This window comes from Bactrocera dorsalis, chromosome 2, assembly GCF_023373825.1.
Source record: "Bactrocera dorsalis isolate Fly_Bdor chromosome 2, ASM2337382v1, whole genome shotgun sequence".
Taxonomy (NCBI): Eukaryota; Metazoa; Arthropoda; class Insecta; order Diptera; family Tephritidae; genus Bactrocera; species Bactrocera dorsalis.
The window spans coordinates 80,074,784-80,087,327 of record NC_064304.1 but is presented as its reverse complement, the minus strand read 5'-3'; the positions used below and the strand labels follow the sequence as shown (position 1 = coordinate 80,087,327).

Below are 12,544 nucleotides of genomic sequence, written 5' to 3'. Positions count from 1 at the left end.
ACCGCCGATCGTCAGCGCGTCATAGCACTGCAGACTGCATTGAGACGGGCACAAGCGCAGGAAGAGCAAAGGGTTCTGCAGGTTCACGAGGTACCGCCAGTGGTAGACGGGCCAACGGCAATACTTAATCATCATCACTTGCACCATCATCATCACATAAATTTAGTAACAGACTTAGAGTCATTTAGAGGCGGAGCCTGATAAGTTTTTCGCTTACCATTTTCAGTTAGAACTTTCCTTATAACATGTGATGTCGAAATCTTCTCTGCTTGAGGACAAGCGAAAGACAGATTGATGAGGTCAATGTTAGGAAGAGGCACTCTTTTCAAAGAAGATGCGGTGATCTCTTCACCAGACGGACGTTTACGTTTGGCAGGCTTCGGATTTTCTTCTTGATCATTTTGACAATTTAATGATTTAATCATAATGCCTAAATTTTTTCGTAAGGGTTTCAAGTTACCGGTCGATGTCCTTGAAATTATTGCGCGCCTGCCTAAATACTTAGAACAGGTCAATTTCTGGCGGTCTACATTTTATGCAAGATCAGCGCAAACCCTTACTATTAAGAATGGAATTTAAGATGCTGCCGTTACAAAACCAGCAAGAGACAAAATGCTCAGACTCACACACAGTTAAAGTAAATTTCAATTGCTTCAATAGTATAATGTATCAGTGATACCTACCTTTACAAAAGACTTAATCCAAATAATTTCACAATAAAGATTTACAAATGTATTACAAAAATTTCGAAGAGCACGAAATTTTACAGCTGAACAGCAGAAGAATTACCACATTACATATAACAATATGATAAGTCCATATATTTCCTCCATTTTACAGTATACAAATAAAATCCTAATGAAGTTATTGGGAGAAAAATGTATATAAATATTGCCCTTAAGATATGACATCTAACAAAACCCCAGATCAAGCATCTGAATATGTGGCCTGAGGGTCTATGGCTGACTTCTGACCAAAATAGCGGTCAGTCTCTGAGATAAAATAAAAAACTAAGAAACCTACTTTTCTGGTAATAAGTGTTCAGTATTTAAAATTAGTAAAATCGGGTCATTGGCTCCTAAAGATCCCACTTACTTAACACAAGGATTTGAAATATCATATAAATAAATGATTAATTTGAGTTATCTTTTTAATCTAATGATATGTCGTATGCCAAAATTGGATAAGATCGGGTAATACTATCCGTAGCCTTCATATACTAATTCAATATAATATATTTCGCAACATCTTTATTCCATTGGAACATGTCGCTACAGATTATAGATTTGTCCACTTAACGGTTGTTTGTATCACCAAATAATTAGTTATATATAGATTTGTATGTACGGGGTATGACAATTAAGTAATGAGACTGATTCCATAAAAACCGCATATTTGAAAATTATTCTACAACTCTGCCATCCCCTTTAAAGTAGTCCCCTTTGGCAGCTATACAGCGATTACCGCGCGTTTTTCATGCTTCGTAACGTTTCTGGAACGCTTCGACTGGGATGTCCGCGAGTACCCCCGTCACGGCCCGTCACGCCATGTCGGGCGAGCGATGTCGGCGCACCCTGTTGACTCGTTTTCGCAATATTTCGAGTACTTGGCAATAGTAGACTTGATTCACAGTTTTCACCGGTGGAACGAATTCTTTGTGGACGATTCCACGGCTATCAAAAAAAGCAATAATCATCGCTTTCACCTTCGACTTCCTCATGCGAGCTTTTTTCGGGCGGGGGGCGCGCGGAGACAACCATTGTGAGCTTTGGCACGACTAAGAGCACTATCACCATACACTCTTACAATTTTAAATTTTATCGCGACGCGTTGCTCTTCATTTCGTTTTTCCATTTTCGTGACGAGCACTACAAACATACGTCTACTCAACTTGCCGCAGCATGCGAACTAAACAAGCTAGGGTGATGGTACATATATCAATGGAGAGGGGAGGGATGCCGGAAAAGAGACTGGGAATTTCAAGGTCACAGGTTTACCACAAGCGCAGCAATAAAATCAGTCTCATTACTTAATTGTCAAACCTCGTATGTACATATATAAATGATCAGGATGACCGAACGAGTTGCATTTCGATTGACTCTCTGTCTCTCCCCACAGAAATTGCTAATGGTATGTGAGGTACCTTAACGAAAGCCAGAGAGCATTTAATAAGAATATGTAATACATTCACTATTTTGTGGAACTATGAAGATGAACCTTTTAGCTACATTTTCCAATTTTGCGAACACCTGAAGGTATTTAGCCGGCTAGCATGTTGAAAGAGTCTAAGAGTTCGATAGCACCCGAAATTTACCATTCCTTACCTGTTTCTCTTTACAGTTGAAGTAAAAGTGTGGAATAGGTACTGAAATAGTCATAGAAATTTAAAACATGTATTTTAAAAGTTTTAATATTTTCAATTGCATAACATATTCATTGACAAAGATATTTTATTGTTTTTTACAGATCACCTCTTCGGAAAATGAGTGAATGGGATGGGTTAAACTAAAATCATAAAATAAATAAAATACTGACAAAAAAACACTAAAGCAACCAAGTGATAAGATCTACCAGCGTTATAAATGTTTCAATAGAGTGCGTGTGGGACATATAAAACATTTAAACCATGAAGTAACTGCTTTGTTCTATAAAAGCTCGTTATTGTGTGAAAGTGACAGTGCATTGAAATGCGTATAAAATAATAATTACAAACCTGCAAACTTAACTTCGTAGAGGCTTCGCTTTTGTTATAGCCTTAATTATCGGGCCATGAATTTCTGTTATTTATCTTTAACTGTTTTTGAAACTGTTAATTATATGTTTGTAAATGACATATATACAGACATAACGATTATAAAAACTTAGGCCATCAGTTGGAAGTTTCTTCGGCATAAATATACTTCAACAGTTGTGTTGCAATATCAAAACACTGAAACTAAATAGCAGTAAAGGTGCGTTGTCATACGTACTGGTATATACAATTAAAGTGAGCATCAACATTTCACTCTACATTCGTCCGCCTTGTTCGCAACTGCACGGTCATCACGTACACACAGCGAATAGGCTTCGTAGCTGTTCTTTAATGGTTTCTGAGGATAATTGGAACAGCGACACAATGTCCGATTCGGACATGCATGACTCAAAGGCAGACGTCTGCGGTGGGGCCTCCAGCAGCAGCGGCAGTTCGATCTCCCCTCGCACTCCACCCAATTGTGCACGGTGCCGTAATCATGGGCTCAAAATCACACTAAAAGGACACAAACGGTATTGTAAGTTCCGATTTTGCACTTGTGAAAAATGCCGCTTAACCGCCGATCGTCAGCGCGTGATGGCACTGCAGACTGCTTTGAGGCGGGCACAAGCGCAGGACGAGCAAAGGGTTCTGCAGATTCACGAGGTACCGCCAGTGGTACACGGACCAACGGCATTACTTAATCATCATCACTTGCACCATCATCATCACTTGAATCAAAATCATCATGCGAGTGCTGCAGCTGCAGCAGCAGCTGCTGCGGCACATCATCATATATCGACAGCGATCCGTTCTCCGCCACACGTCGAACATGGTGGCGGTAATGTTAGCAGTAGTGGTAACGGCGGTATAGCCGGTGGAATAGGTTCTGCCATCACCTCTGTACCTGGGTCGGTGCCACCACCCGAACATCACATGACCACAGTGCCCACTCCAGCACAATCGCTAGAAGGTTCTAGTGATACATCTTCGCCATCACCATCGTCCACTTCAGGAGCGGTATTGCCCATATCGGTGGTAGGTCGCAAACCATCTCTGCATCCCAATGGAGTAAATATTCCTTTAGGTAAGTGCTCTATTAATAAGTATATTTATGGTATACACTACATACAATACAATACACTTTTTTGTTATAGCAATAGAAAGTTTAATAGATCGCTTAAAGCTTTCAGAAGAATTATAGGCATCTTATTGGGAGGTAATTTTGTTTGAAACCGATAAATGTGAATTACATATATTTGAAACCATTGCATTATTTTAACCATAGACCTAACCGAAAATAATATTAAAGAAATTTCTTTCTTGTATTTAATATATTTCGACCAGTACACTACTTAAAAGTCTAAAATTTTTATAAATGGGTTATAAAGTTGATTTTGATCTGAAATAGTCCTTTAATACCGGGACAAAATAATACATTTCAATGAGTTTAAGCATTTTATGGGAATTAAAAAACGAAACGTTTAATCTTCTTGCAAAATCACAAAAATATTAACGAAAAAAGTAAACGATTATAAAGATCAGTTATTTAGATTATGTACTAGCAAAGCTATGTATGTACATATGTACATGTAATATGTGTAGACATGTGTTTAAAATAAGTTTTAATCGTATTTCTCACTATTGTAACACCCATTTGTATGCAGAGACATTTACCAGCCGCCATCCGCCGCAGACCTTTAATTTCACCGCTCAGACTATGGGCATGGCACTGCACACTTTTTGGTGAAAACTATAGTTAACTTTTGAACGAAAATGTAGATCAATATACATATATCTCAGATATATGTACATACAATATATTGGTAGTCGAAAAAGTATTTTCGTATTTCTTCATTTATAATAATAAATATATAAACAAATATGTACCATTTTGGTCGACCACTTCTTGCCATTTTTCTGCTAGAGACATTATTACATCAGTGTAAAACTTTGATTAGCGGTATTCGAAATTTCGAAATTTCCAGAACGGAAGCGAGCGAACCATTGTTTTGCTACACGAAACTTCACAAATTTGGGTGGCATTCTTCCCATTTTTATACAAACATTTCAAAATGTAGTGAATTTCTTCATTATTTCCATTCATTTTTGAACAGCTGATACAATGTGATTATTAGCACTGGTATACGATATACGACTGCAACGACATCTTTTGACAAAATACGAAAAGACCACCCAATATATCTGAAATTAAGGGATAATCCTTCTCTTATAAAGGTATGTCAGTATGTTGAAAACGAACCAATACAGGGAGTATACTTAATATAAAGGTTTTTGAGCATCCGGCTTACTTTACTAAGTTTGTTCCTTATTGGCAAGGTTGGGAAAATTAATGGTAAAATACAATACTCGTACTTAACTAGGCATTCAGAAACTCATCGTAGAAATCATTGTTATCAAGGAGTCCCGGAAATATTAAATAGCGTCGGATGGAATGTGGAAAATCTTTGCATTTGACAAGATATCATCACCAAGAAATTGTTCAGATCGAACTACTATAGCATATAGCTGCATATAAACTGATCTATCAAAAACTTCCTGTAGGAAATATTTTGTATTCGCCTAGGATGTTACTGCTTCCGTGTAATCGTTTAACGTTAACGTTTTTTTTTGTTTTTGTTTTTTGTACTTCATCTAGACATTTAACGCTGAGTCATTCTGAAATCAATTTGCAGAAACAAGACGCTTGACAGAAATAAGTGCAGTAGCTAAGCTAAACATACACACCGATATGTAAACGCCATTTTATTAATAACGTAATTTCGATAAGTAATTTTAACGATTTTGTTTGCCCGAAGCCTTTATTTATAATTTTATGACATTATATTATGATGATAAATACTTTAAATTAGTTTATCTTGGCATTTCAACACTGCCTAAATTGATATGCGATCGATACCTGATTATTTGACGTTGAAAGGTCTCACAGTACACACAAACACACATACATAAGCCATAAGTAGGTATTTACGTAACCGGTATAATGTTTCGCAGAACTTGAATGTAGAGTGCACCTCTGCATAAACACATTCTTACACCTATGCATACGCATCATGTATGTATGTATACATTCACCCGAAGATCTGTACGCGCTGTGATGGAGTGCCGATACGAGGAAGCGCTTCCTCGGCAGCAGCACCTGTTTAAGTGTAATTTTTAGCACTAAGATAGCTGATGTCAACCCAATTAAATTGTTTTCCGAGTTCAAGTTTTTAATTGAAGAATTAATTTTTTGAAAGTAGCCTACATGGAAGGTACAAAAACCATACTTTCCTTATAAATTTCGTTGTGAATAACTCGGCAAATTCCTTATTAATTTTTTACATTTTGAGTTGCTCTCACTATGTCAAATCAAGTGGAACTTACACAGAAAAATATGTATATAAATATATGTACATATGTACATAAATGTATGCATTTTTGAGCTCCTGGAAATTTCGTGTACATGTTTTTAAAATGAAATTTTGTATTCCTTTTTGAATTTTTAGCACCCAAGTTACAAGTAAAAGTAAAAACAAGAAAAAACAAAACAAAAACTACCCTTAACAAGTAAAAAATATTCCATACTATAAATTAATTTTGATTGTTCAGTTTGTATGGCAGATATGTGCTATAGTGGTCCGATCTAAAAAATTTGTTTTGGGATTGTACCGACGCCTTGGACAATAATCCGTGAAATTTCGTGAAGATTTGAGTTGTATATAATATTAAAAAATTTTTCCATCAAGAACTTGATTTTGAATGTTCAGCTTTTATGGCAGTTGTCTGCTATAGTGGTCATATCGGCGCTTCCGACAAATAAGCAGCTTCTGTTAAAGAAAGGGCCGGGTGTAAAATTGAAATTTCAAATCGGCATCTCAAAAACTGAGGTACCAGTTCGAGTTTATGCAGGTAGATGGAGGGACGCACGGACAGACAGACAGCATGGATAAATCGACTCAGATCGTCACGCTGATCATTTATATGTATATATATATACAAGGTCTCCGACTTTTCCTTCTGGCTATTTTAAACTTCTTGGCATACTTAATATGCCCTGTTCAGGGTATAATTACAAAATTTCCCAATGCAAAATTTTTTAAGTGGCGTTTATAAGTTTATGAAAGAGAAAATGAAATTGGCATTGAAATTGCCATACATTGTTTCTTTTCATCAACATAATTAAATTGAATATACTTAGAGTTGTTAACAAGAGCTTAATTGAATCGAATTGACTTGTGACTCAATAACATCAGCTCCGTCTCCTTTTCGTGCGACAGATAATTTCAATATAAAGATATGTATATAAGTGGGCGTGTCTGTTATACAACATACCCCAATGTGACACAGCGCTCCCCGCACAAACACTTTTCTTAAAATATAATTTGATTTTAGTGCGTGTAGTCGATGAACATAATTGGAAATGCAAAATTGTGGATAACCTTAACTTCGGTAATAATTAAAAATTATAATATAATTAATTCATCTGTAGTTTTTTTCGAACTCATTTTAATCAGCATAAACGCAAATGTAAATTATTCTTTATAGTGGACTACGGAAATCAGGTTTGCACCTAGTTCTTAAGTTTCGCGCCCTCATTTGCACGTGAATTGAAAAAAGTGGTTACAAGAAGCGTGAGTTGCTCCGTGAGTAACTCTAATCTAAGTTAAACACATGTATACAGTTTATTAAAATGTAGTGTTTCATAGCTTCTGATTAAGCCTAGCTTGTAATTTCATCCTCAGCGCCTAGTCATTTTACTTTTAGCACTTTAGTTTATTCCCATATACTTTGTGCCTCTTTAGACGATTAGAGTTGCAACCGAAAGCACGCATAACTGCACACAACATAAGTAAAAAGAAGAAGAAGATCGCTGTTTTCAAATATTGCACCGAAAGAAACATGCGAATTCTGCCGATTTCAAAACTTCACACTTTTACACTTTGCAATAGCTGTTATTACGGCACGCAGTTGAAGACCGCTGCACTTTTGCACCTGGTTTGTTTGTTGCCTCTGATTGTTTGTGAATGCATTAGCGTTGATATATGTATGTATGTACGTTTCACAACATAGCTTTGTTATAATATTTAAGCTGTCGGGCTAGTGTTATTCGAGAAAACCAGTTAATTCGCAAAAACCATTGGGAGCGGCGTTACAAATCTCCAAACTCGGCACTACAAACATCAGCTGTCTTCGATCCACAATTTCTCTGCTTGCTATCTTTGTGCGTTGCTTTCTTTTCATCAAATTTACTTGTTGGAGCAACACCAGAGTTAGGGAATGGAATGCAAGAGGGTATTAAGTGATTTAACCGCTGTTTTCAGCTACAAAATTTCCTTTTTTATGGTTTAGACAAGTTTTACTGCCCAAATTACGAAATGAAAATACATCGTTTTTAATTCTCTTAGAAAACTAAGACTCGAATTAAAATAAATTGGTTATAGAAAACGTAAAGCATTGACGTTGTTTGAAAATAAGTGTTTAGAAAATGGTTTTATAATGCCGAAATAGGCATTTGTCCCCCAAAAAAAGGAAATGCAGAAGATCTGACAGTACAAAAAATAAACTAATGAAGACGAATATCGAATTAAATAGAGTCATATTGTATACTATGAACAGGGTATATTAATTTAGTCACGAAGTTTGTAACACCCTGAAGAAAACGTCGGATATCCTATAAGTGGAGTCGATTTCAAACATTCGTGAATATTTGAAATATCTCTCCGGAATTTTGGATAAGCTCTTTTCTGCCCAAGAAGTTGCTCATTTATCGATGTCTGCGAACTATAACATTTAGCTAGCATACACGTTAATGGATCAAATACCTCACGAAAATTAGAACAGACTATTTTCCAAGGCAACGGTACAATATCCGGAGGAGTAGTTCTGCTCGCCATGCCATAAGAAATGGCCGCTTATTTATGTTATACATGTCTTAGTACCTCTTTTTTGCTATAAGAAATGAGTCTGTGAAGGGTATTATAACTTCAGTGCAGCCGAAGTTAACGTTTTTTTTTATATTAATTGAAATAGTTCAGTTTTGTTTTTAAATATTGTAACGATGCACGTCTGAGAAAGCAAATTGAAAAAATTTTAATTTTAATTGCAATATTTATTTGTTAAAATCAATAAATTGTGACTGACATAATATTATTAACTATTTTTATGACATTTGACAGATATGTCTCTTTGATATGTCTTTGATAAAAGTTGGAAGCTTTGAAGAACCCTTTAATTATATATCCTTATATTCTCTTTTATCGAGTTCAAAAATGGCGAATCGAACAGTTTATGTGTAGTTCAGGGGTAAGTTGAAATGACAGCACAGTGAATTATAAAGGCGTGGCAATAGCCAGAGTGTATGTCCGAAACTGAAGTGAGAAATCAGTGAATTTTACAGCCAGACATTGTCCGTGTAGATTTCTGTTTATAAAGCTTCACCTGTGACTGCACCTCACTTTATTTATGGGTATTAATTTTTCCTCAATGTCCCCGGCTGCATGTTTAGAGCTTTATGCGATTTCCCGCCAATGCATTGCTGTCCATACATATATGTATGTATGTATGTACATATATTTGGTCAATACCTAGACGAAAGACTGTCGATTTGTGAATTGTGGTACGATTCATGACGCGCTGTAAATTAATTAGCTGAAATGAATCGATTTCAGAAATAAACTTGGAAGCGGTCGGAAAAGTTGAGACGGTTTTTACGATGCTGACGACTTCTTGTCGGCCGGTAATTTTTATTTTTATTAGTGAAGCAGCTTACACGCCATGACTGGCACAGCAGAGAGCAAATTTGCCGACAGAATTGGTCGGAATCGGAGCTCCGTCGTCACATTGCACCCACGTTTTGCTTTCGCCATAAGTTTTTCGCTCATATCTGGCTGGCAAACCCTCAGTTTCGTTTTAGTTGAATTCTTCTTAAGTGCACACACACTTACATATCATATGTGTGTGTGAAACGCCACACTGTTGAGCTCTATTTGTCCGCGAAGAATGCAACTGTTAACATTTTTTACACACTAAGCGGAAAAAAGTTAAAAATAATTTTATGGCACTAGCAAAGAGAGTATTTTCATAATTACAGCCATATGAGCGCTTTGCCAGAGATGGCAGTGGAAAGCTACTGCCAGTGGATACGCACTGCCGTTCAGCAGGTATTGATGCACAGGCTGTTGCTTTCGGTCAAACGTTGGCAATTAAAAAAAAAAACATTAATATATTCGCTTTTATATACGTTAATTGAAAGCTTTAGTTTTCGAAATTCCGCTACAGTAAAATCTAGACAAGTAGGCTAAAGAAGCTCCTTAGAAGTGTAAAAATCTTTGGCGTTGAAAACTTAAAAAATCGTATATACTATGTACAAATGTATATATATATATGTATTTACAACTCTAATGTCATTATTCGACTTTGTCAATAGTCTGATTCGGCAAGCAAGTGGAAAGGTCATGTTGGAGGCATTTGTACTCGTACAAGATGACGGTAAACGAGTTTAATTAGCTTTATTAATTATTGAAAGTTCAAAAACCGACTATTATATCACAATTTCACCAGAAAAAGAGTTTTAAATAATTTCTCAATGCATTAAGCTATATTTAAATAATATTATCAGTTTTATTCGTAAATAATGTTGAATGTTTTTATTTAAATGCCCACATATGAGTATTTTGTCTGATGTGATAGCAATACAAACTATAATAAAGAATGTAATAGTTGAATGATATCAAAAATGTCGAGGTAGTTGGGCTCAAAAGAGGTTGTTTTGGTATCCTTAGAGTGATAGCGGAGACTCTTAAAGAATCTTATGGAACGTCGCAACAATTTTTATTGATGTCTTAGATGAAACCGTGTTGTTGCCAAGTGTTCGGCTAATCATAATGACAAGTTATCACTTTCCATTTTTTTCTGCATTCAACTATCAGGAACTTTTTCGAACCATGAGTTGGCTGAACTATAATTCACTATTGCGGTGGCCATTTGATAATGACTGGCAACATATTAAACCATGGAGTAAACTTGATATGGACGCATGTAGTGAATATTTTGGCACAATATGTGCTGAAATGCACCACTGTCCATTGGCATGATTACGCGTCTGAAGCGTGGGCATGGCAGTTTTATTGCCTGCGTTTAACTGTCGAATTTGGCGGCTTCGACGGAGTCACCGGAGCGCACGGTTGGCCGGTTCGACACGAACTTCTTACCTACATACATGCACATATGCACATATGCAATCATATATACCAACACATCCACACATTCTGCAGTTTGTAAAAATTTATATATCCTAACTATTGTTGTGCAGATTCGCATGCGTGTACATATAAACATAAAACACACACACACACATTTAAATCTCGCTTATGTTTTAGTACAAAATTTCACTGCATATATAAAAGAATTTTAACCGTAAAATTTGTTCGACACATAACAACAAGCCAATAAAATTTAAATTAATCTCTTCTGGCTGGAATGTATAAAATGTAGAAACCAAATACTTCACGTACAGTAGTGTATGAATGAGGTTTACAAAGGTTGACATGTTTCGCTTGTCTCGAATGGGAAGCGGCAATCTTATACTCTAATTTACATAGGTATCAATCAAATTAGTGAGAACTTTATTTAAAAGATGTGTCAGGGCCAAAGCCCGTCTTTGCTTTAGATTTTGCTATATTCGTCATTGAAATAATTGCTGTCTTCGATTCGCCAACTATGTATATCAGATGCTCAAACAAATGACAAGAAAGTTCTAGCTGGAACAGCGGTCTTATTAAAATACATTAGTTAAGTTTAATAAATTTGAAATTCCTACTGCAATTTTGAGTCCGGTCTAGCTCTGATCAATATTTTGCTTATTTTAGGAGATTTAAATGGAAATGGTTTCGTTGCATTTGGTAAATTAATTTTAATACTTTCGTAAAATTGTTATATAATTTAGTCTCAATATTAACGAACTAAACATGTTACTAAACTTTAGCTGTAGCCATTAGAGTTTATCTACCTTTAAGCTTTTCTTCATTTCATTGAAAAGCACTTGAACATGCGCAAGGTGTGCGCGAAGATGATCCCAAAATTTCACACTGACGATCAGAAATTGCGACGAGTGAAAAGTGACACCAAATTTTGAATAACGTAATCACAGGTGACGGATCATAGATCTTTGAGTATGATCTCGTAACAAAGAGGCAATCTTCCGAGAGGCACACGCCGGCAGAGGGGATCCAAGCAGCTTGCACTCGGCTCTCAAGGCTATTCCGGACTATGTCTTCCGTGAGGCCTTCAATGCTTTGATATCGCGCTGGCAGCGCTGCATCGGTGCAGAAGGAACCTATTTTGAAAGTTTTTAAAGAATTGTAACGATTGTTCCAACAATTTTTTTTAAATCGACTCGGTCTTATTACTTTTCGAACAAACTCTGTATCCTCTTAATTTCTGGACTATATTTTTGTCAGTCAATGCATTTTAAAGACAACTCTTTAGTATACTCTTCAGATACACCTTTACAGTTTAAGATTTCCATTTAATTCACAAAACATAACAGGAAACAGCTTACTTATACATTTAGATAAAATATATGTATTTAGTTCTGTCAAGACATCGTAACATAGTTGAAAATTTGTATTTATAACCTTTCAAACTGTCGGCCGATCAGCTTGAAACAGGTCCAGTCTTGTTCACCAGTTCAGTTAGTTTAGTTTTACAGTGAGCTCCATTAGCTGTTTCGAAGTAGTATTTTAATAAAAGTAATTGTCATATTTTGTTTTTAATTCTTTAATAATGCGAAAACATTCCTGCAAGGTGTAA

The 12,544-nt window shown here is 36.0% G+C and overlaps 1 protein-coding gene and 1 long non-coding RNA gene across 10 annotated transcripts in view; one reads left to right on the top strand and one right to left on the bottom strand.

Annotated features, from left to right (window-relative positions):
* The window catches only part of LOC105226634 (protein doublesex), a 138,375-nt gene that overhangs the window by 30,923 nt on the left and 94,908 nt on the right, over positions 1–12,544 (top strand). For 8 of the 9 annotated variants that reach the window (XM_049448813.1, XM_049448812.1, XM_049448815.1 and 5 more), the window contains one exon: positions 2,467–3,818. In XM_049448813.1, coding sequence (XP_049304770.1) covers positions 3,083–3,818 — 736 coding nt within the window. In that variant the 5' untranslated portion in view covers positions 2,467–3,082. The remainder of the gene's footprint in view (positions 1–2,466; positions 3,819–12,544) is intronic. The other variant, XM_049448810.1, reaches the window with a different exon arrangement.
* Positions 1–12,544, bottom strand: part of LOC125776509 (uncharacterized) — a 62,869-nt gene that overhangs the window by 25,544 nt on the left and 24,781 nt on the right. The window lies entirely within an intron of this gene.